This window comes from Drosophila santomea, chromosome 3R (assembly GCF_016746245.2).
Source record: "Drosophila santomea strain STO CAGO 1482 chromosome 3R, Prin_Dsan_1.1, whole genome shotgun sequence".
Lineage (NCBI taxonomy): Eukaryota > Metazoa > Arthropoda > Insecta > Diptera > Drosophilidae > Drosophila > Drosophila santomea.
Genome location: NC_053019.2, coordinates 24,723,644 through 24,746,493, shown reverse-complemented (window position 1 = coordinate 24,746,493; position 22,850 = coordinate 24,723,644). Strand labels below are relative to the sequence as shown.

The window sequence follows — 22,850 nt, the reverse complement described above, 5'->3', positions numbered from 1 at the left end:
CCGCAAAGGCCGGCAAAGGCAAAAAAGCGAGGTTGCCACAAACTACCGACTACACGCGACCATTTGAAATGGCGCCGATTTTGCTGACAATGCCACGCGCAAAACATTAGGGAGGTTAAGGATGGTGGTGGCTGGCATGAGTTAGATCCTATAGGATCCAGGCCAACCTCAATAAAGTTATGCTTTACCATGTAATCTCGCCCGAAAAATCCCCTCTCGAAAAATCCTCACAATCTGTGGCTTGCGGATGGCATACTTTTCGCGGCAACGCGAAAAGCGCTTTGTTTTCCGCGCTGTTTCCCTGCACTGGCCGTTGGCATAATTTGCACTTCATTTGCCGACACACAAAAAGGAAATGTCTTGGCCTGCCAAGAACTGGGACTGGGATTGGTGCAGGGATAAGGATAAGGATTCGCTCGTGGGCGGTTTGCTTTGATTGCCGGGCGGCGATAGCACTGCGAAATGAGTTTTCCCTCCGTTGCCATTTTCCTGTTTATTTTCGCATGGCTGCTATGTTCTGGCGTCCTTGCGTATGCTTTGGCATAATTTGCAGCACAGTTTTTGTAATTAAATTTGGTGCTTTTGCGCGAGATTAGAGAAGAAATATGCAAAGGGAGTGGGACTTATGCCGCACCGCAGATCCTTGCAACCGCCTCCCATAATTGGCCATGTTGAGCAGCGCCTAATCTGGGATTCCGGCTGGAGTGTGTGTGTGTGACACTTGACTGTCAAAAGCTGTGCTACGTGACATTATTAGCAATGCAGTCCTGCCGCAATTCCGCTCGTCCTTGCCGCCTTGCCTCCTTGCCTTCTTGCCTCTTTGGCGTGCTGCCGGCTACGCAGCGGTCCACAGGGCGTATGATTTATGACTATGACAGAACTAATGATGCCACATTCGTTAGATGGCAGGCGTGCGCCCGAAGGCGAGAAAACATCGAATGGCACATGGATATCTATTTATCTCTATATATCTGTACATATAAGTTAATAATTACAGTTATCGATTTGATTTTGAAGATCGCAAGCGACCGTTTATTGCAATTTATCATTTGAAACTAAATCTAGCGTACAAAATGTTTCCCTAAGTCCCTAGCAATCAAGTGAAGTCGTCGGCAGCGGCGCAGCAGGCGTCGGCCGCGGCGCAGCGCAGAAGTGTCGATGTCGCGCTTAACCGTTCGTTGGCGTTGATGGCAGCGGAGACTATGTGGAACCACAAGATGTTAGAGAATCAATTGCAGGGCAATAACTCCTCCCCTCTTAATTGACGCTTGTCCTCGAGCGGTCATCATAAGGATGGGATGTTTTTGAGTCGCATCGTTGGTGGGGTGATTCGTGGTAGTTTGGGCACAGCATTAATGGTTTGAATGCCAGGTGTTGATTGTTGCGTGCGTTCGAGGTTTGTGCAACTCGGATGTGTTCTGCATTGACAACTTGATTGCTTCTATTAAAATTCTGGTTTTTACTAAATTACTAATGAATTTATATCTACATATTTTTAGACCATTGGAACCTTTGCAGAAGGCATTGATTCCGTACATTTCGTCTTTAATTGGTAAATTTTATTATTATTCAAATTAAATTATTATTTATTTATTATTATTAGTTTCCTTTACTGATCATGTTTTAAAATATAAGAAATAAGGAATTAACTGATTCAATATGGAGATTTCAATGGCATTCAAATTGTAGTTCCGTTGTGTAAAGCGAGAACGTGTGAAAGTTTTAACATTTATTTGACCGTCAAGGCAGAAATCGGTATATTGTTTTCAAGTAGGCTACTGGTCTCATTCAATTTAAACTCGCTCCGCAGAAACGCATTCACAACGCAATCTCTTCTTTCACGAGCCCAATCTAATTCTGCAAACCTATGGCCAACTCGTCTGTCAAAGTCGAATCGTTTCAAATTTAATTCTCGTGGTTACGTTAATCAGTACGTTTAATGTTTCTATGTTCTACTTGTCTATCGATGTGGCCACAGTAATTATTCTGAAGCAATCATGATCTTATGTTACTTTTATGTACTAATTTCCCTGATTCTGTTAATATTGTGGTACTTCGGTCTTCCTTAACTAGTTCCTTCCTAAATCTACTTGATAACTTAGAACCTAATCTTGTATTAACCCTAACGAAAATTTCTTGCCCTTTGATATAGGTCTTTATGGGCTTTCTTGTCCGGTTGTGGTATTCTATGTCGGTTTCCTGTTTTTGCCTAAGTCGGTCTATATTGTCCAGTCTAGCTTGTTCATATTTTTCTGGAGCTACGGTAGCTATCCTGCCGAAGAACACCTCTAGAGGTCGTTTTTTTGTGACAGAATGGACAGTGTAGTTATATTCATAGATGGCCCTATCGAGAAGTTCCTCGAAGCCCCTATGTGTTCCATCTCCTTTCAAACATCTCATTATTTCAGAGAGTGTGGAGTGAAATCTTTCTATCTGTCCATTTACTGTACTCTTATACGGAGGTGCTTTGTAGAGCTCAATACCCAGCTGGTCTGTCAACATGAATTTGATAGAGGCTGAGTTGAGGGACTTTTCATTGTCCATTACTATTAATTTAGGCACTCCATAATAAAACACGATATCTCTTAGGGCTTTCCTAATGTCTTCTACAGCTTTGGATTTGATAACTCTTCCCATGGCCAGTTTGGAAAATTTATCAATCGCCGTGAGCACCAGATGTCGTTCTGTCGAGTAGATGTCAATATGAATAATTTGTCCGGGGTATTCTGGCAAGGGAGTTTGTCTTATTTCTGGATGCGTGGGATGTCTGTCATATTTAGCAGTCTTACACACCAAACACTGATTCACGATAGCCGAAACTTTTTTCCTCATTTTAGGAAAGTATACTCTTTCGGACAACTGAGCTTTATTTTCCACAGCATTTCTGTGTGCTCTGTTATGTGTCCTAAGTATTTCTTCCTCTTGTTCGGCTTCGTTAACAAGGTCTTTGACTTTGCTTTGGCAGAATCTAATCTTGAAACCCTGAAAATGGATGGGGTAGAGAATTTGAATTTTCCCCATTACATCCTCGGATGTGAAAATTCCATTAATCACGGATGGGTTAAGATATTCTTTCAAATCTGACAAGAGACTATCGGGTGTGAACAAGTTGCGATCTACTAAATGCCTTTGAAATGTCGGGAATGGAATGCTAAATGAGTAGTTCTCTGACTCGGACTCCCTGAAGAAAATTTGATTCTTGAATGCGTTTATCGGGGCTTCAACGCTAGGTATCAGCCCATGGCTCGAACTGTCAGAGCTGTGCATTGTTGAGGCTACTGTGTTAATTTGTTCGACTGTCGGTCCTCTGGACAGAGCGTCGGCTACAGTATTTTCTCTGCCTGGCTTGTAGAAAATTTCGTAGTCATATTCCTCAAGGTATGCTTTCCATCTCTTAATCCTCGCATTTCCATTCCAACTACTGAGAGAATGGGTCAAAGGCTGATGGTCAGTAAAGATTTTCACCTTTGCTTTACCGTAAAGGTAAATTTTTAGCTTTTTTAGAGCCCAGATAATGGCTAACATTTCCTTCTCATTCGTGGCATAATTTTCTTCCGCCTTCGAGAGTGTTCTCGATAAAAATGAGATGGGTCTGTTCTCTTGTGAAAGAACAGCACCTACTGCGAAATTGGAAGCATCCGTTGTTAGGTGAAATTCTTTCTTAAAGTCCGGGTAGTGGAGTATTACGTCTGGAGAAACCAAGCTGCTCTTCAATTTCTTGAAGGCTTCTATTGCTTCGCGATTAAGGGAGACGGATTTTTTTGACGATAATGTCCTGGAAATTCGACCATCCTCCCCTCTCAAAAGCGAGCTAAGTGGTTTTGCTAACTTAGCGTAGTTAGGAATAAATCGCCTGTAATATCCGGATAATCCCAAGAATGATCTCAGTTCTTTGAGTGTCCTTGGAATTGGAAAGTCTGAGATTGCCTGTACCTTGGTTGGGCTGGTTTCAATGCCCTTGTCGGACACGACGAAGCCTAGGAACTCCACTTTTCTCTTCATGAACTCGCATTTATCCAACTGACATTTCATGTTGGCTTGCTGAAGAGTTCTGAAAATAGTGTCAAGGTTCTGGTAATGTGTTTCATCATCTTTACTAAAGATGATGATGTCGTCAATATAAATGAAACATATCTTACCGATATGTTCGTGAAGAATATCGTCCAGTGCGCGCTGGAAAATTGACGGTGCATTTTTCAGACCGAATGGGAGTCGTGTAAACTCATATTTTCCATTATTGATGGAGAAGGCGGTCTTTTCGATATCAGATTCCTTTAAAAGAATCTGATGAAACCCACTTTTCAGATCGAGCACTGAGAAAATCTTGTTGTCTCCCAATTGGGCCAACACTTCATTAATGTCAGGGATAGGGTATCTGTCCGCTACCGTTACCATGTTAAGTTTTCGATAGTCAATTACCACCCTGTATTTTTTCTTGCCAGAGGAGTCGAGTTTTTTTGGTACAATCCACACTGGTGAATTGTAAGGTGACCTTGAGGGTCGAATGATTCCATCGTGTAAAAGTTCGGAAATTTGTTTGTGTACCTCGTCTTTAAGAGACATTGGGTACTGATAGAATTTTGAGTATATTGGCGTATCCGATATAGTTCGGATTGCTGCCCTTACACTTGTTGTGTAGGTTAGTTTTTGATTCGGGTCTGCGAAGAGACCTGGATACGAATCAATTATTTTATTCAATATCATTCTCTGTTCCACCTCTAAGTGTTTTATTCTCGGACTAATTGTGCTAACAGCCTCGAACTGTTTTTCTTTGAGAACAACTCTTTTCCCGTTTTCCAGTGTCATGGTTAGGTTCTTCAAATCAATTTGCGCTCCCATTCCCTTCATTGTGTCTTTGCCAAGTATGGCGTCAAAAGTCTTCAGCGTTGGTAACAAAAAAAATTTTATTTCGAAATCGAAAAGGCTTGCTCTTTTGTAATGCGATATTTTTACATCACCGCCTGGAGTATCAGCTATGTAAGGCTTGTTATTTGGTATCGCGTTCGTCACCAAATTGGGCTGGATGTAATTTTTATTAGAGCCTGTGTCAATCAACACCCTTAAAACCTTTCCACTCCCCACTCTACATTCGAAGTATGGTAGTGAGGAGTCTTCTACTCTAAAAAATGCAACACGTGGTCTCGTTGTTCGCTGTCCAAATTGTCTATTTGTCCATCACAGTATTCATTTAGTGTGCCGTTTATATTGTTCTGGGTTTCATAATCTTGCATCGACCGTTGATAGCCTGTCATGCTTGAACTGGACCCAGTTACTTCAATACTTGGCTGTCTCATGTTCACTGTTTGGATGTTGTAGTTCTTTTGTCGTTTGTTTATGTCCGAGTGTGGTCTATTCATATAATTAATGTTTCGCGTCTGTACACTGCCGTCCACGTCCATTGGTTCTGGTTTGGTCGCAAAGGGACGGGGTGGGGCATTATATTGTTGCCATTGCTGTTGATAGTTTTGTCGGGGTGGAATGAACGGTGCATTACCGAAGTTAGACACGTGTTGCCTTGGCGCCGGGAATGGCTGGCCTAAATATTGTGGAGGTCTCCTCATGGGATGTCGTGGAGGGACCGGTGGAGGCTGTCGATGGCCAAAGGCATTCGACGGCTGAAAATTGCGGGGTGCCGGAATGGGTTTTTCGTTTCCTCTGAAACTCGACTGTTGACCCTTATTCGCCGCATGGTTTGACCTGAAAGTTTGATTTTCAAGTTTAAGGCAATAATGTAAAGCTGAGGGGAGATCAGCTGGCTCTTTTATTGCCAAAAGGCGAGGTAAATCTCCTCGAAGGCCTCTGATAAAAGTATCCAGAGCTTTTTCTCTGTACATTTTTGTAACAAAGTGCTCGGATTCTCGGCTCATTTGCATGCAGCCGACTTTATTTAGAATAAGCGACAGATTTTTGTAGACGTCTTGGTGGAAGTCTTCCACCGACTGCTGGTGGCCTTGAACCAAAGTTGACATTTGGTATTCCAAGGTAGTTATGTCCCGTTTATCTGCGTAATGCAGAGTGAGACATCTCGACATGGCCTTCCAGTCCAGCGGAATGCTGTAGGACTCGAGTGCCACATCAGCACTTCCAACAATTTTATTTCTTATGGTATGAAGTATACCATAATATTTTGGAGTACCCACAAATGGGGTATAAGTCTCCATGATTCTATCAACGCTCTTTTTCCAAGACCCGAATTCTGCTGGATTTCCAGAGAATTCCCTGATCGATTTTACGATATCAGGCACCCTGTCAAAGTCCGCTAAATTATTTCTGTATTCGGGCTCGACGACCTGGTCGCTCACGTCAGTAAAGTCAAGAGTATTGTTGTTCATTTGTTTTATCAATCCAGGTAAAACTTGGGCCACCGTTTGGCCAATTAATGCTGTCAACTGTTCGACACTCATGTCTACGCGATGCTGTTCAGGCGGGTCGTGTCTTTCTGAGGGCACCGGTCTTTCGTTTGAACTAAAAGCTGATGGTCTTATTATATTATTAGGATTTGCCATACTGATTTTTAATTCGGACAACACCTGCACAAAACAAGCCTAAACCAATTTGAACTTAACAAAAGTTGTGGGCAGAAAATATGGAATGCGTGTGTATGTGTTTGCTTATTTATCTTTTGTTTTTGTTTTTTTATTTTTTATTTTTATATTTTTTTTATTTTTGCATGCAATAAATTTTAGCTCACCGCGGTTATTTTGCTTTGAGAACAGTGTACCAGAAAGGAACAGTAAATAGGAAAATTTTCCTTTCAGAAGATCTCTAGGAACTGGGTTGAAAATATAGTATTAATAATAATATCAATAATAATAATAAAATAATAATAATAATATAATAATAATAATGTAATAATAATAATATAATAATAATAATATAATAATAATATAATACTAATAATATAATAATAAAAATATAATAATAATAATAATATTATAATAATAATATAATAATAATAATATACTTAAATTTTTTTTTTTTTTTTTTTTTTTTTTTTGTATACTTATGTTTTATTATGGGTGGATGCCTGAATTTCAAATTGCTGATGTTTTTTCCAGTGTACTTTCCAGGTTCTTGTAGTCTCTCTGCCTCCTCTTCGGTTGTTTCAGCTTCAGCTTCTTCGTCGTCAACGTGTTCTTATTCCTGTTCTTTTTGGCGGGCTGCTGCTGCTGCTACGGCTGTGCTGTTGTTGTTCTTTTTTTTTCCTTCTTGTCTGCACTTTGGTTCACGCAGCCGTTCTCTGCCGTTCGTCGTCTTTACCTCTGCCGTTACGTTTTGGGTTGCACTGTTAACTGTTATCCGTGTTGCTCTTCTGTAGTTCCGTTATTCTCGGCGTTCTACTTCTACTTTTCCTTCTCCTTTTCGATGAAATTGCTGTTCTTCGTTTTGCATTTATTTAACATAGAATTGTTGCGGTCACTCCTCCTGGCTGGGTGAATGTTGTCCTTTTTGCCTGGGCTACTGGGGAATCCACGTCAGCACTCCAAAGAAGGTTTTCTGCGGGCTGGCCTGACAGAAACTGTGATCCACCAATGGGCAATGCTATGCCGATAAGTATTTTCCTCTTCCGGAAAATCTGTTTTTTTCTCAAACAATTTTATTTTATAGCCGACCGTGAATTTTGTTTGTTAATAACTCGCGGGAGTTTCTTCGGCACAATTTAACCAACGAATATTTTTTAGCAAAATTTTGATTTTGCTCCGCGACTTAGAATTTTGTCTTTCGTTCGCGTTTATTCGCTGGTCCCTGTTCGGGCGCCAGTTAATAATTACAGTTATCGATTTGATTTTGAAGATCGCAAGCGACCGTTTATTGCAATTTATCATTTGAAACTAAATCTAGCGTACAAAATGTTTCCCTAAGTCCCTAGCAATCAAGTGAAGTCGTCGGCAGCGGCGCAGCAGGCGTCGGCCGCGGCGCAGCGCAGAAGTGTCGATGTCGCGCTTAACCGTTCGTTGGCGTTGATGGCAGCGGAGACTATGTGGAACCACAAGATGTTAGAGAATCAATTGCAGGGCAATAACTTATACATTATGCTGTGGGATATGTTTCTATCTCTACAACACCAATATCAAGTCAGACCTCAACGCGTCACCGGCTGTGACGTCTTGGCCCACGCTAAAGATAGCCCCAAAACAATCATAAAAGTCGCTTTCACTTCTAAACTTCCGAGTTTAGTGCAATCTGGCAAGAGAAAAGTTTTTTCTTTGTCGAAACAATCTGCGTAACACCCATTCCTTGCAGACCAACTGGTGAATCATTCAGCAGCGTTTTCATCGGTGTGACGACATCAACCCATCTGCCGGTAAAAATCAGAATCAGACATTTCGAGTTAAAGTTCGGCACTGAGAGAAAAAATCCATTCCAAGCCTTATTTAACAAAGGTTATAAATACTTTGCCTGATCAGCATTGAAATCATATACATTTTATTGGAAAATGTATTAAAATAAATATTTTTTTTTATGAAAATCTCGAAAGCAGTTAAGATATTTCTCCAAGTAAAGCAGCACATTGCTTAAGAATGCGTATCTACTGTGGCATGTCGCCAAATGTGCGCCACGTCCTGCGAGTCGCCTGCCATTTGCCTATATTAGTCATGCGGCCCAAAAAAAGACATGTGACGCCCGAGATACGAGCGCCACCCACTCCCAGGAAGCCAGCTAGTCAGGAAGCCCCCACTTTTGCCCATTTTCAAGCTTTTACTATGCGGAGACGTCAGAGGATGGCGCTACTTTACAACTACAGCAACATTGGCGGGAGTTTTCCGCCCCCAACGTACTTGGCAATTTTCCACGCGACTCACAGATAGCGGTGAAGTCAAAACAAAAAGCTTTTCATTCATCAAAAGTAATCGGGAGCAAGTGAGAAGGATATACGGGTGTGGAAGAGGGACACAATCTGGGTTGAGTTTGCGCCATTTGGCAGCTCGTCGAGCTATTTTTCGCCTATTTTGTGGGTGGCTCTTTGCTATTTTCGACACATTTGACTGGCCAACTCGACGAAGCTTCTATTTCTGTGCATTGGCTTTTCCTCTGCGGTTGTTGCTTTTCCCGTTTTTCACTTTGTGACTTCTTCAATTGCGCTTTGGGGTTCATTCATGAAATTTGACAAGCCGACTCGCGTTAACCAAACAAAGACGGCTCTCGAGCTTTTCTTTCTTTTGTCATTTTAATTGCCCTGTTTTGGCTATTTTTGGATGGCCATTGAGCTCGCGATGGGGCTTCGACATTATAAATTATATATTTTATGGGTTTGCACAATTACATTCAACAAATTTATAATTGGTTTCAGAAATTGATTAGCAAAGTGGCACACATTGTGATTTCTAGACTCAACTTTCATTACTCAAATGTACTTTAATTTCTACAAAGTTTTTCATTTTACTATTAAACTAAAAAACAATACTACTAATAACATCAAGAACTCATAACGTAGCCCTATTCAGGCAATCCTAATGTTCCATTTCATGGTGAAAGTCCTTTTAAAGAACAGCCAACATAACTCAAAGACTGGCGAATTCTCCCGCTCCAATTCTCCGCATTACTTTCCCTCTCTGCGAACAGCTGTCAGCTGTGGTGGCCCCCACTTCGTAAAGCTTTCGTCAAGTTGGGGAAGCTTTTCCAATGCGATCCACAGCAGCAGGAGCAACATCCTTGAACAAACGCATTGGAGTCCAAGTTGCTTTTCACGTTAGTACGCGACGTTGACTCCGAGAGAACGGACACGAGGGCTAACAGACGGCTAACGCAACGGTATAATCGCTGAGACAGGACCTCTCACACACGCGCACTCACACACACACACACACACGCACACAGAAGTCGCAATTCGGCTATATATATATTGTATAAATATATATGTATAAGTGAAGCGCCAAGTGCCAGTGTCCTAGAAATTAAACACAATACGAGAATAAATCCAAATCGAAGGCGATAATGGAAAATTAATTGGTAAGGCCCGCGAATGAAACGAAGTAAAGGGAAAGTGCAAGTGAAAAGTGACAGTAAGAAGAAGAAATTCACACACTCACACACACATAAGTCCGCACTCATACACACACGCACGCACACAAAGGAAACGTCATATGCCAGAGGCATTGACAGGAGTCCGTGGAGCCCGCATTTTGTGTATCCTATTTTGTGTGGCAGCGCCAGGAGAAGGAGAGCGTGTGTCCTTAGCCATAGTGGCCAACAAAAAAAAAAAAAACAAAAACAAGCCCAACACAATTACAATTACACCGTGTAGTTGCCATAATGATAGATTTCAAAAATAAATTGAGCAAATTATCGTACAGAACGTGCCCCGCTTCAAAAGTCTAAAAATACTCGTGCGTCGCCAAGTTGTCGTGAGTCCAAAGTTCCCTATTCCCATCATCAGGCAAACAACAGCCAATGTGGATGTGGATGTGGTTGTCGAAGGGTCTAAAGTGCCGCAACAGACTTTAAATTATGCATGCACATTGATTTTCCGTTGCCGTCGTTATATCCCCATCATCTATATCTATATCACCAGGCCATCGCCTTTGTTTGTCGCATGTTATCAGCGGAACTGGCGTCCTCGACGGCTTTGTTGAATGCGAGTTATCAGCGCAGCAACGGCCCCGCAAAAGGTAAGCATCCGGCTGGACCACACGGCGTATGGGTAATGGAAAAGCACTTTATTGATTAGGCCAGAAGGCAGGCACACGAAAACAATGTTAATGAGTGCTCATCATGCTCAACGGAGGCTCAAAATGAAAGGAAAGCTACCTGGGATAAGCGGCATGAGCAGGCATAAGCAGGAAAGGTTTTTAAAATTGCGGATAAGCCAAAGACGCTCACGAGTTTAAAATTTATGTATAATTTGGGTTAATAGGGTTTGGTATAATATTGCTTAAAATTAGTATTAGTAACCACAACTGTTAGTTAAATATTTTTACAAGTGCATGTCAACTATGCTTTTTTGTTCTGCAACAAACTAATAAAATCAGTAAGAAATTTACAAGAATTTTCGGATTTACTGCTCTTTGTTACCAAGAGCTCACTTCCCCCACTCTTTGTTAAATCTTCACAGGATCATATGACATAGCAGCAATACTCTCGTATTCGCTGTTCACTCACCCGAACTATGACAAGCGCTCCTTTGGTTTTCTAGTTGCCCTTCCCGAGTCATAAATTCAATCAAAATGTCATAAAATACATTTATAACTCATTTACAGTGCTTATTAACACATACACAGAATGGGCGCCAACTCATTAACGCCCACAGGACATGAGTTGATACGTGGTCCCAGGTCCCAGCTCCTAGTTTCTTTCCCTCCTTCCGAATGCTGCGTCATTGTTGGCACTACAACTGCTTTTAATCTGATTTCAATTATAATTCCATTTTACTGCACTAATGTCGTTTGGCGCCCACTGCCGGCTGCTGTGGCTCCCCGTGAATGGCCTCCAGCCACCCACTATCCGCATCCGGTTGCCACCACCCACCTGATAATGCCCATCAGCGGTGCGACCCACTCGTTGTCATTTGCCCTTTGTGCAACAGCATTTTAACGCAATTTATTGGCTCTGACAATGGCCAGTTGCTTGCGCCGATGGCGTTAAAATTTCCATTCGAAGTGCCACCGGAAGTATGGTTATAAAATGTCAACAACAATGCTAACCCAAAACAGTTGCCACACATCCGGAATGCAACTGGCTTGTGTCTGTGTGGGTTTCGCTAACGTTTTTCTAACGATTTTTACGGCTTGATGTCATGCACCGCAGACCTCCTTCGTTTCTCGCTAAATTTCCAACGGCATGCAACAAGGAGTCGGGCTGAAATTGACTTTATGGTCTGCATTCAAGCAGGCAATTGGCTTAATTATACAAATTGTTTGGCGGATTATAAATTACACTGCAGTTTGCATAACGAAGTAGGTGAAAGGGGCATTTCCCAGAAATCGAATCAAGCGTTCTGAAAACGTTTTTCGCAGAAGCAGCTAACGTGGAAGTAACTTACTAAAGACATTCCATTCATTTAGGTATCTATACACATTATTATTTTAATTGAAAAATAGTTTTTCTACTTTTCTAACCAATTTGTACAGCAAGATACTTTATGCTGAAATGGGTTTGCTAAGCGTCATGTTCTTGACACGAAAATCGTGTGAAATGCATTCACTAACATCCGCCTTCTATTTTTATATACCTTGCAGATGAAGTTTGCCCCTCGACAATATATGACAAGTGCCACACAACGCCAGGAGCAACAACAGGAGCAGCAGCCACATCAGCAGCAGCAGCAGCATCAATGACCAAGCAATTGACAACGGCAACTGCAACAAATGCGGCATCCAGCATAGGACAAGCGGGTGATTTGGCCCCCACAGTTATATCCCCAACCGCGCCAGCCACACTCGCAACGGGCGGATCAGGCGGAGCAGGAGCAGCAGCAGCAGGAGGAGGAGGAGGAGCAGGCGGAACCATTTCACCTGTCAGCGAGGCAACAAAGACTGCGCCACCACCACCACAACCACAATCCGTTGAGGAGAAGCCCTCGAGTAGCGATGCCAGTGGCAGATCGGCGGCTCTGGAGCGTGCCTATGTGCACGATGTGTACGAGCACTGTGAGGAGCCCACGGGTCCAGTCCGCCCACGGATGGCTCACTTTCTCAGCGGCCTGGATCCCGGCTCCGTGGTCTGCGACGTGGGCTGCGGCAGTGGAAGGTATCTCACCCAGTGCAATCCGGCCATCTGCACCATTGGCGTGGAGCGATGCTACCGCCTAAGCAAAGTGGCCCACGAAAAGGGCGGCGAGGTCAGTCGTTACTATAAACCATTGCTCACCACCTTGACTAATAACATTTCACATACTAATATAAAAGAAAAACAAAATATTGTTTATCAATGTTTATTGGGCCAGACGCTCAGTGCATTTCTTATTAGACGAACGCCTGCGGGATGGCTTAATCCAATCTTGTATGGGTCCAGTGCAAGACCACTGAGGTTGAGGTTCAGTGGCCGCAAAAGTCACAAGTAAAAAACACAAAAATCCAAAAGAGGCCTTCATTTAAAATTAAAGTTAATTTTTTCAGCAAAGTGCCTTTATATATAGCTTTTTACAAAATGGAACTAATGCGATTACCACTACTTTAAAATCTGTATAATTACCTTTATAATTCAACCGGAATGCAAGCGATGGCAATTGCGCTGCACAACTTCATTCTTAATATAGTATACCATAGATATAGCAACTATTTTCAAAAGTTTCTCTTAGCTTAATTACTTTTTCGTTTTAAGCAGACTGAAATTTTGTATTTCTTCGCACGATTTCAAATCGGATTAGGCTTGCCATAAGCTTGCCAACTACGTTCTTGATTAAGTGAATTCGCAATATGAGCTTCGCATGAACTCATCAAGTTTGTGTGCAATCTAATTGCAGCCAGCCTGCTGCTAATTGCATGTGTTTGGTGTGGTCGTGTTTTCCTTGGAGTTCCGTTCTCTTCGCCATACAATTGACCCATTTTCCATTTCCCCCTCCTAACCATCAAAGGGTCGAAAAGGGGGAAGTGAGAGATTCAAATGCTGGCTGCTCCACTTAACTTGGCCATTAGCAGAACGCATAAATTATGCTTATCATTGGTTATTATTTGCACATGTTCCGCTCGCCGGCTGCATTGGGAGTTTTTAGTGCCTCATAATTGCAGTGGTCCACAACGGTGCCGTAAAAGAGTAGTCATTTGGAGGAGCAGTTAACCAGTCGGATCCCATAAACTGCACATGGTTGGCAGCCAAAAGGGATGCATAATCGCCAATTGGATTTAATGCACTTCCAGCTGCAGCAGCTTCCGTTTCAATTTGGATCCTAAATGGGGTTGGGATTAATATTAAATGAGTGAATGCATGCTGCATGAGTGAATTTTTTACTCGAACTAAATAACAAATAATTTGGCTAAATTGTGAGTGTCGTTTTGGAGATTAGAAATAAGAGACTGCTATTGTGGGGTTCATGAAATGTGGATATCTTTTCACTATTATAGAATACATTTTAGGACAACTGCGTTAACAATATGTCCTCTAGTAAGCTCGGAAATTGTAAAGTTTATGGGGTGGAAGAGCACGCCTCGAACTTCTGGGCACAATTAAGTGATACGCTCGGCTATGTCATAATGAACATGAAGTACAGCGCACTTAGTTTTCCCCCTTCCCCCGAATTAACAATATTCGCTCAACAATGACACAACTCTGCTGCATAGTTTCCCCATTTTCTTTTGTCCCGCTGTTGCTGCAGTTGCAGCAGTTGGTGCAGTTGCTCCTGGCAGCCCACAACCCAACATTTCCTTTCACAAGGAACAACAATAAATTGCGATACCCCTGCTCCTGCTGCGCGTGAAACCGACGCTATATAGTGGTATATAGCCAGCTGCCTGAGGTATGCAATGCTTTTTGCCATAATCTATTACTAACGCTGGGCGTTTATTTATGGTGCCATTTGCAGGCGGAAAGCACAGACCGAGTACCATTTCCCAAGAAGAACGGGCTTTTCATTTGCTTTCCACAATTCCACTTCGCCGTAATCGACAACACGCATTCTTCGCATTTAAATTGCTTTCGCGTGGAATTGACAGCAAGGTTGCAGGAGCAGCTGCTGCATTTCGCCCACCGTTTATTTAATTTATTTAATAACGTGCCACATTACCATTGTTCCGGACTGGAGTTTAGGTGCCTCCAATTATTGCCAATCGTTTGCCGGCGAGTCCTTGACATCAAGTCCTTGCCAAACGCTGATTGCCCACATGTGTTTCTAATCACTGTTGCCCGTTCATTTGCATAGCAAAACGAATTCGATCGGTATTTATTTGTATTTGCTATTTTGCCTAATGTGTTTAAAATACAGCCGACAGCAAATGCACAAAATGCGCACGTGACATGCAAGCGAATGCAAGTTTTGCTGCGAAATTGCAAACTTTATGCAAAACCAATTTAACTTGGTCCGGGCGCACAAAAGTTGCAACTTTCTGATTTATGCAGCTCGTGCATGGCCTGATTTTCAATAATTTTGTAAAGCAATAAAAGCGGAGCAAGTGGAGCAGCCAAAAATCGCACTCCACGGCTCAAGACATCCTCGTAAATCTGCAAGCCATCCCGAAAAATGGCGCATACAAATGAGTGAAAGGAAAAGCATTGCCGCAAACATAAAAAGTGAAACTCAATAATGGCAGGTGCAGTGCGCTTGGCTTTTTTATCTGGGCCAGGTGAAACCTGCAATTTTCAGCTGGCCCGAGGCTCCGTTGATGGGCTAAAGCGCCATTTAAATAAGCCGCAAAGAGATACTGCATAAAGGACGAGTACTATGAGTACTATATATATAAATATGTATATACTCTCACTATATATATTTTTCCTTTTCGGCTCAGAGTGACGCCGCCTGTCTTTTTCGTCTTTGGCGTCTTTTGCGCTGCGCTTTGGCCTCATTAGCGTGCAACGTGGCGTATGCGTAACGTGTTTCAGTCTCACCTGACACACTCCTCCGCCTGAAAGCCCCGTCAACATAAATTCCAAAGGCGTCATGTGCCCGACCCGCGTGACACTACACACATCGCATTCACACACAAAAGCCCAACCCCCGTGTGTGAAAAATGGCCACTGCTATAAATACGATTTGTATAGCGCTCTAGAGCAAAAAACATTGCAAATAAAGGAAAACTGTCAGCGTGCGCATTCATCGAAAGGAGAAACTAAAGTGCTGGGGATATGTTGTGTGGGGGTTTGGGGTGGGGGGGCTCAGATGAATGGGGCTGCATCAGAATGCATTAAGAGTCATGCTCATAACCGGGAAACAAAGGATTGCTTACCTAAAATGCATGAGATTCCGTTTGTTTGCTTGGGCGTTTCCACGAGGAAAATACAATGATTAATTTCACATTGTGTATCCAAAGAAATAGAATACTTCAATCTTGTTCATTTTACGGTTTTTTCTACTATTTAAAACGTATTAAAAGGTTTATAAAAAATTACTGGGTTAAATATTACTTTATTGCAATGACATTATTATAAAAGAACAACAAGTAACTAAAAATTTACTGGCGTAATATTTTTAAATTTTACCAAATTAAATAGCTTTTAAAATATACTATAATATCTTCAGCTATTGAAATGCAATTCCAAGATCCCAATTCCTAAGCTCAATGCCCATCCAAAGCTCAGGGACCGAAAAACACTTATGTTAATTGATATTTGCGAATGATTTCGAGCTCGTGATGGCTCAGTCTGAGTTTCTAGCCACCTGGCAGCAGCAGCAGCAGCACCTGAAGCGGAAAACTCTGGGCAAAGTGTAAGGCTAGGCGGGTCAAGGATTTTATTTCTGCAGGAGAACACACCCACATCCATGGAAAGTGCAAATACACACAGAAATTTGCGATAACGGTAGAGCAGGAAGAAGGAAATACAAGATTGCAGCAAATAAGATGGCTTTTTATCGGAAAAATGAACATAATATATATATGTATTGCTTTTTCCAATATTTAATCAAGTATTTGCTCGGGCAATGTAACATTGATTCCGCAAACGAGAATTGAACGCAATGAAATTTCCAAGGAAATTGTAAATTTATATTGGCTGCAAATTGCATATCCTGGAACAGCTTGAATCGATATTAAATTTCTCCATTGACGCGTTTAGCAGTTTGTCATCCGATATTAAATTGAACGAACGGAATACACCTTTGTTTGCCTAACTCCCCTTCAACCCAATGATGGTAATTGACACCATCGGTTCTGGCCATGACACGAAAATGAATATAAATGGCATGGGCACGGATATGCCTGAACGTGGACCGCTTTTGGCCACATTGTGTTAGGTCAGTTTGTATAAAAGTATTCTACTTTTCCCCCAGCGTATATTTGAATGACAAATGGTCGCAGTCAACTTCCAATCAGCCAGCCACACAGATAACTTTGTTTTTCCAGCGTGGAAAAGTTACTAATTGCCAAATGATGTAGCCAACCGAAAGGGATACTGCTTGTGGATTATTCAATCAGGCTGCATCGCTTTGAAATGGAAATTTTCTACTTCTTGCAGTCTATCCGGGTTGTTCAACTTTTCTCAAAGCCGATTGATGGTCTCGTCCGAAGCTTGAAATTGCATCATCTCCCCTTACTTACTGCAGCTACTGCACTATTTCAATAGCATACTTTTGCGGACAGCTCCCGTGGGAGGTTTCTGGCAAGGACTCGACTCGATTTCAGCGACAAGAGCTCGGCATGTCGGCAGTTCTGACCCCACAAAGGGGCTCCAGTGAGGACTTATCTTTGACACAGCTTAATTGGCATGGCTTCCCCGGAGATCACTGGTTGGTCCGCATTTCATGGTGTTGGGCTACCACCTGGGGAAATCATTAAGTCCGTGAATCAATCAAATTATTAAAACCATGAGAAAAGCCAGGGCAATTTCTGCAACGAAAGCTAGAACTTAAGCGGCAACCATAATAATAATAATGTCAATAATTCTTATACTCATCTTAATAATTAACTAGAAATTCCATGAATAATGTGCCATAATTAAAACCTCTTGTTTGTTTTGCTTTGCAGGTGGCATTGTGCGACAATCTAGAACTGCCGTTCCGGGACGACAGTTTCGATGCGGTGTTGTCGCTGGCGGTGGTGCACCACTTTGCCACCACGGAGCGACGTGTCCAGGCTCTCAGGGAATTGGCTAGGATCCTAAGGATCGGTGGTCGGGTTGTGATCACCGTGTGGGCGCTGGAACAACGACATCGTCGATTTGAGTCGCAGGATGTGCTGATACCCTGGCAGCCGCCAAAGAATCGAAACTACTCCTATTCCGATGAGGAGGACGACGACAATTTCCAGCCGCCTTACCACGCCTACACCGAGGACTCGACGAATTCCAGTCGATCGGCCGGAGATGGGGACAGCTCCAGCCTGAGTTCGTCATCGCCAGGGGAATCCTGCTACAGCTTTGTTCGCCGAGCCATTCAGGTAAGCCAAAGACTCTCTCGCTCCTAATTAATAATTTACTAAGTATTATTTACCATAGAAACTGGCGCGTGGACGTCGGCATGCGTGGTTCATGGACTCGTGGTCCTCAAAGGACACCAAGAACGACAGCAGCTTGGACTACGAAGATGCCAAGGATCTGCCCATCGAGCTGCGTCGCCTGGAGGACTTTGAGGACTTTCCCGATCCGCCACTATCAGCTGGCCTCAAATCCCGCAGCCTGGGTAGCATCCTGCAGCCGCCACCCCGTCAGATTGTCCGCTCGCGCTCCAGTGTTCCCAGTCTGGGTGGTCCTCTGATTCCTGGTGAATCAAAGGCCAGTGCAGCGGCTCTGCTACTCAACACGCCGGAGAGCCAGCAGCTGCAGATGCAACTCCAACTGAATGGAAGGCATTCACCCACCACCACGGCAAGTGCTGGGAACACGTTGAGCCGGAGGCCAAAGCTCATCAAGCAGAAGCAGTCCTTGTGCGAGGATGACGCCGCCACGCCACCCGCACCCGAATCCTTTCAGGTGGTAAGTAGTCTGAATGGCTCCAATGGCGCGGTGAGCAGCAGTTTGTACACAAAGAGCGGCTGCTATGCTGGGAATCTCCATCAGCGTGCCTCGTCGACGGCCACACCTCCTTCCGGTGATTCTGGTGATGGAGGAGTTACTGGAGTACCCACTGGTGGGCCCACTTTCCTGCGCAAACAGAGTTCCCTGAACGAGGATCTGATGGCCTGCAATCGGTTGAGGGAAAAGGAGAGGGTGCGCAAGCGCATTCAAAAGCAAACCTCGCTGAATGAAGCCTTCCTGTGCAGATCAGCGCTGTTCTCCAAGAGACTGCAGGTAATCCGCGAGGGTTTCACCACCAAAATCAAAAGCTCGACAGGCAGTCTGGAGAGGGTGACCAAAACGGGCATAAGTAAACTGATCCAAAACATTAAGAGCGGACCGCAGGCGCAGCCGAATCCTGTCCAGCACCCCGCTCAACTGGACAAAAATCCCATGCTGAATAATAACAATAAGCAAGGAGTGACGGCGACGGCTCATCAGCACCACCATCACCACCACCACCATCCGGTTCACCACCTGTCCCACTTGATTCTGCCCGCATCGTCGACTTCGGGACCAGTGACGTACTGCAGCAGTGTGGAGTGCACCATGGGCAATCTCTGTCACTGCAGCCAGTATCAGCAAGAGTGTCCCGCCTGTGCGGATGGCGGTCAGGGTGACAAGGCGAGGAGACATTCCCGGGAATCCGGTTCGGACTCCTCCAAGGACAGCAGCCTGCAATCGGACACCAGTATCGAGTCCGAGGACAGCTTCGCTTCGGTCATATTCATACCCAAGCCGGAGCAGCACCAGCAGCAGTTGAACTACCAGCAGCAGCACCAGAACTCCAACTCCAGCTCGAGCAACTCATCCTCCAGCAATGGGCAAAGAGCACAAGGAGCCGCTGGTCGGGATCAGGGTATAAATTGCGGCTCCCGATTGCCGCCCACCCACTCAGTGCCAACGTCGCCGCTAATCATGCCCTGCCCTCCCACTCCGGCTCATTCCCCGGCTGCCATCCAGGGCACGGTGACTTCTCCGCCTCAGTCCACGTCCGCCGTCTCCGCCGCCATGGCCATCTTGACTCCACCCTCGAAACCGGCTCGTTTCAGCTTCGATGAGGCTCACATCAAGCTGCAAAAGGAGCAGAATGTGGATCTGCAAAAGGAGCCACCCAAGGAGAAGAAGGAGCCGCTTAAGGAGCTGCCAAAGGAACCACTCAAGGAATCGCCACCGGTGCGTAGGATCACCCGTCAGGCCATCAGAGATCTGCCACCCATTCCCAAATTCCGGAAGCAGCAATCTCTGCAGCTGCAACGTCAGAGTTTTCCCATCGTTAGGAGAGCTTCGGGATCGGGCGTGTCCACCTCAGCATCCACCACATCGTTGGCTACCAAACTGCTCTCCCTGGAACTCTTCAATCCGGCCACCGACGACCTGGACAGCGACTCCAGTGAACCCTCCTCTCCCGATTCCATAGACAGTGTTATAAGTGCACCAAGATCGGCCAAAGTGCCCTCGGGAAGTGAGGAGGGAGAAGCTGCATCCGCGAACTCCAATTCGGCTTCCCAGGACGAAGGAGAACCCAGCTTGGCGCAGCTGATTAGTCTGCAGCAGGAGCAGTACCACAAAGGAGAGCTCCAGATCAATAGCTCCCGGTCCCAGGCCGAAGACGATATAATCCTGAATGCAGATAGTGCTCCGCTCCTCCCCGAAAAGAGGGAGGCCGCTCAGAAGCAGGATTGTGCGGAATTCGCGGAACAACTTACTGCCCAACTGCAGCGGGAGTTGGATGACAAGACCAATCGAACTGAGTGCCGGTATCTGGATGGGATCGGAATGGGAGATCTGTCCGAGATTTTGGGTGGCGGTAAGAAGCGCTCTAATGGGGATCTGAGTGCTTTCCGCGATGAGCTCAGGGAACGTCGTCTGATGCTAGCTAACCTCTCCACGCAGCCAAGTCTGCAACAATCGCCGGTGAGCTCGTCCACCTCATCACTTTCCTCCCAAACCCGCAGCTTCACCATCCAGGAGGAGGATGGGGAGGAAGAGGAGGAGGAGGAAAACGAGTCTAGCTACTCACTTGGCGTCTATGAGCACTGCAAAATCTCCAAGTTCAACTACAAGAGGAATCGACACTATCAGCTGAATCCAGAAACAGCCTACCTGCTGCAGGACGATGGCGATAGTGATGTGCGCGAGGATGAGGACGATGTCATACCAGAGGAGGAGGAGCAGGAGGAACAGGATGAGGATGCGGAGGCCGAGGCTCTGGAAGCCCGAGGCGGGGATCAGTTGGGCGAAGGGATGTCGGACTACGGCCAGCGCAGGCGCAACATGGCTGCCCTAAAGGTCCAACCACCGACGACCCAGCAGCAGCAATCGCAAAAGGAGCCAAACCAAGCGGCGAATCTCCAGCAGCGGCCCTCCAACGATTCCCTGGAGCACTCGAACAGCTCCACCAACTCCCTGGACAGCCCCTCGCAGGGTGGAGCCAGCACCCACCACCGCTACTACCATGTGTTCCGCGAGGGCGAGCTGGACGCACTGATCAACCACCATGTGGCCAGCCTGCACATCGTGAGCTCCTACTACGAGCGGGCCAGCTGGTGTGTGGTGGCCGAGAAGGTCCAGGTGTGGACCATCTAAGCACCCAACTCTCAAACGGGGATTCAAAACGAAACTTATGTTGGTTTTCTATTACTGGGACCGAAGCATGTATACCAGAGCAAAGATAACTCAAACAAACACTTTTGTTATTCGTTCGAATATATTTTGACTTATTTTCAAGTTACACAAACAGTCTGCGAAAATACTTTAGTTAAGTGTGAATATTTGTTTAAGAATATTCAGAATCCATCCTTTTTTATTTATTAAGGCGTGGCTGATCCGTTTGAATCCCTGCTCTAAAACGAACGCCCATTTCCTAGCTGTAGTCTCTGATCTGATGCCCCCAAAGGAATTGTTAAATTTAGTCTATTACTCTAGTCGGCTGGCGATTCGGGGGGCGGGGAAGGCCCGTCCTGCGAACCAGCACTAATTTATTGTTAGCAGGCCTGCTCAAGGACGCGAACGCAGGATAGCACTGCATTGAAATCCAATTTCAAAGGAACAAACACGTAGCTGTAAGAACGAAAACCAATCGAATCGAATGCGATAACGAAACAACGCAAGCTAAATACAAATCTTACTAGTTATACGAGCATATTCTATATACAACGATCATCTGTTTGTATCGTGCGCTATCTTCAGCCTTAGTTTCAAGCACTTTTTGCTATAATTTCGAAGCGAATAATCATCAAACGTCCATTACAGTCAACATATAACACTTATACAAGAGAAAATCAAGATACCAGTTAAGCAGCTAGAACAAAGTAATATAGCAACTGCATACATGCATGTATACACTCCTTAAAACTGCAAAGTTAATAGAACCCTCTAAAAATATCAATAACTGCATTTAAATCTATGAGAGAACCGTACATATATCGAATGCAAAGTAAAATCAAAAATCAAAAATATATACACAAAACAGTTTAAGAAGCTCTTTCCGCAAGCTCACAAACAATTTTCCAAATATTTATACTTTTCACCTTTTTAAAGCACTTTTTTATTTACCTCGATTAGATAAAGTAACTCACTAACCCAACTCACTTCCCAAAAACGGCCAATAAGACGATTGTAACATAAGCCTATGCCTAAACTTAAATTTTTGTCAGCTTAAGAACGGTTATTTGAAAAATAACGCAAACATTTTCAATAAAACCAAATATATATACCTATACGCGACTGTACATGTGTTTTTTAGCTAGCTAAACTAACTTTATACCGTAAAATAATAGAACAATTTAAAAATAAATATTAACTAACGTTGGACGCAACACTAAATTACAACAGATAAAACTCGATTTGAACCTATTACTGCTCGAAATGCTGAAACATTATAAACATTAAGTATTGCTGGAAAATATGTATAATTTGCACAGAGTCAACCAGGCACACACGAACAGAAGAGACACAAAACTCAAGCTATAAAACCATCTGAAATATTTAATATTGATAATTTGTAATGCATTAACAACAACATTAAATAAACTAATAATACTTACTGAACTGAAGCTGCGTTTTTCATATTCATATCATTTCTCTTTAAGCTCAATATATCTTAGGGAAAGTAAAGCACTCTAGAAATAAACAAATGCAATAAAATCAAATGAAATAACAATTTTTAAAAATTTTGAAACGGTTTCGTTAGCGCGCGCATTTTATCGGCTTATGGCCACTCTAAAGAAATAAACGCCAGTTGACCAGATGCCATCACTAGTTGGAGATTG

General features: G+C 43.9%; 1 protein-coding gene across 3 annotated transcripts; it reads left to right on the top strand.

Annotated features, from left to right (window-relative positions):
* Positions 1–9,714: 9,714 nt before the first annotated feature.
* LOC120452841 lies at positions 9,715–22,606 on the top strand. Of its 3 annotated transcripts, XM_039637270.1 has the most exons (5): positions 9,715–9,951; positions 10,514–10,610; positions 12,177–12,778; positions 17,550–17,960; positions 18,019–22,606. In XM_039637270.1, exons 2-5 carry the CDS (start codon positions 10,535–10,537, stop codon positions 21,163–21,165), a joined length of 4,236 nt encoding a protein of 1,411 aa, XP_039493204.1. In that variant the 5' UTR covers positions 9,715–9,951; positions 10,514–10,534; the 3' UTR covers positions 21,166–22,606. The 3 variants fall into 3 exon arrangements, with proteins under 3 accessions (XP_039493204.1, XP_039493205.1, XP_039493203.1); XM_039637271.1 differs by lacking the exon at positions 10,514–10,610; XM_039637269.1 differs by lacking the exon at positions 9,715–9,951 and having other exon boundaries at positions 10,273–10,610.
* The last annotated feature ends 244 nt before the right edge of the window (positions 22,607–22,850 follow it).

Coding starts and splice junctions, on each gene's coding strand:
- LOC120452841 (XM_039637269.1), top strand. CDS start 10,454: ATGCACATTGATTTTCCGTTGCCGTCGTTATATCCCCATCATCTATAT. Junction 10,611..12,176: donor CAGCAACGGCCCCGCAAAAG/GTAAGCATCCGG, acceptor TATACCTTGCAG/ATGAAGTTTGCCCCTCGACA. Junction 17,961..18,018: donor TTGTTCGCCGAGCCATTCAG/GTAAGCCAAAGA, acceptor TATTTACCATAG/AAACTGGCGCGTGGACGTCG.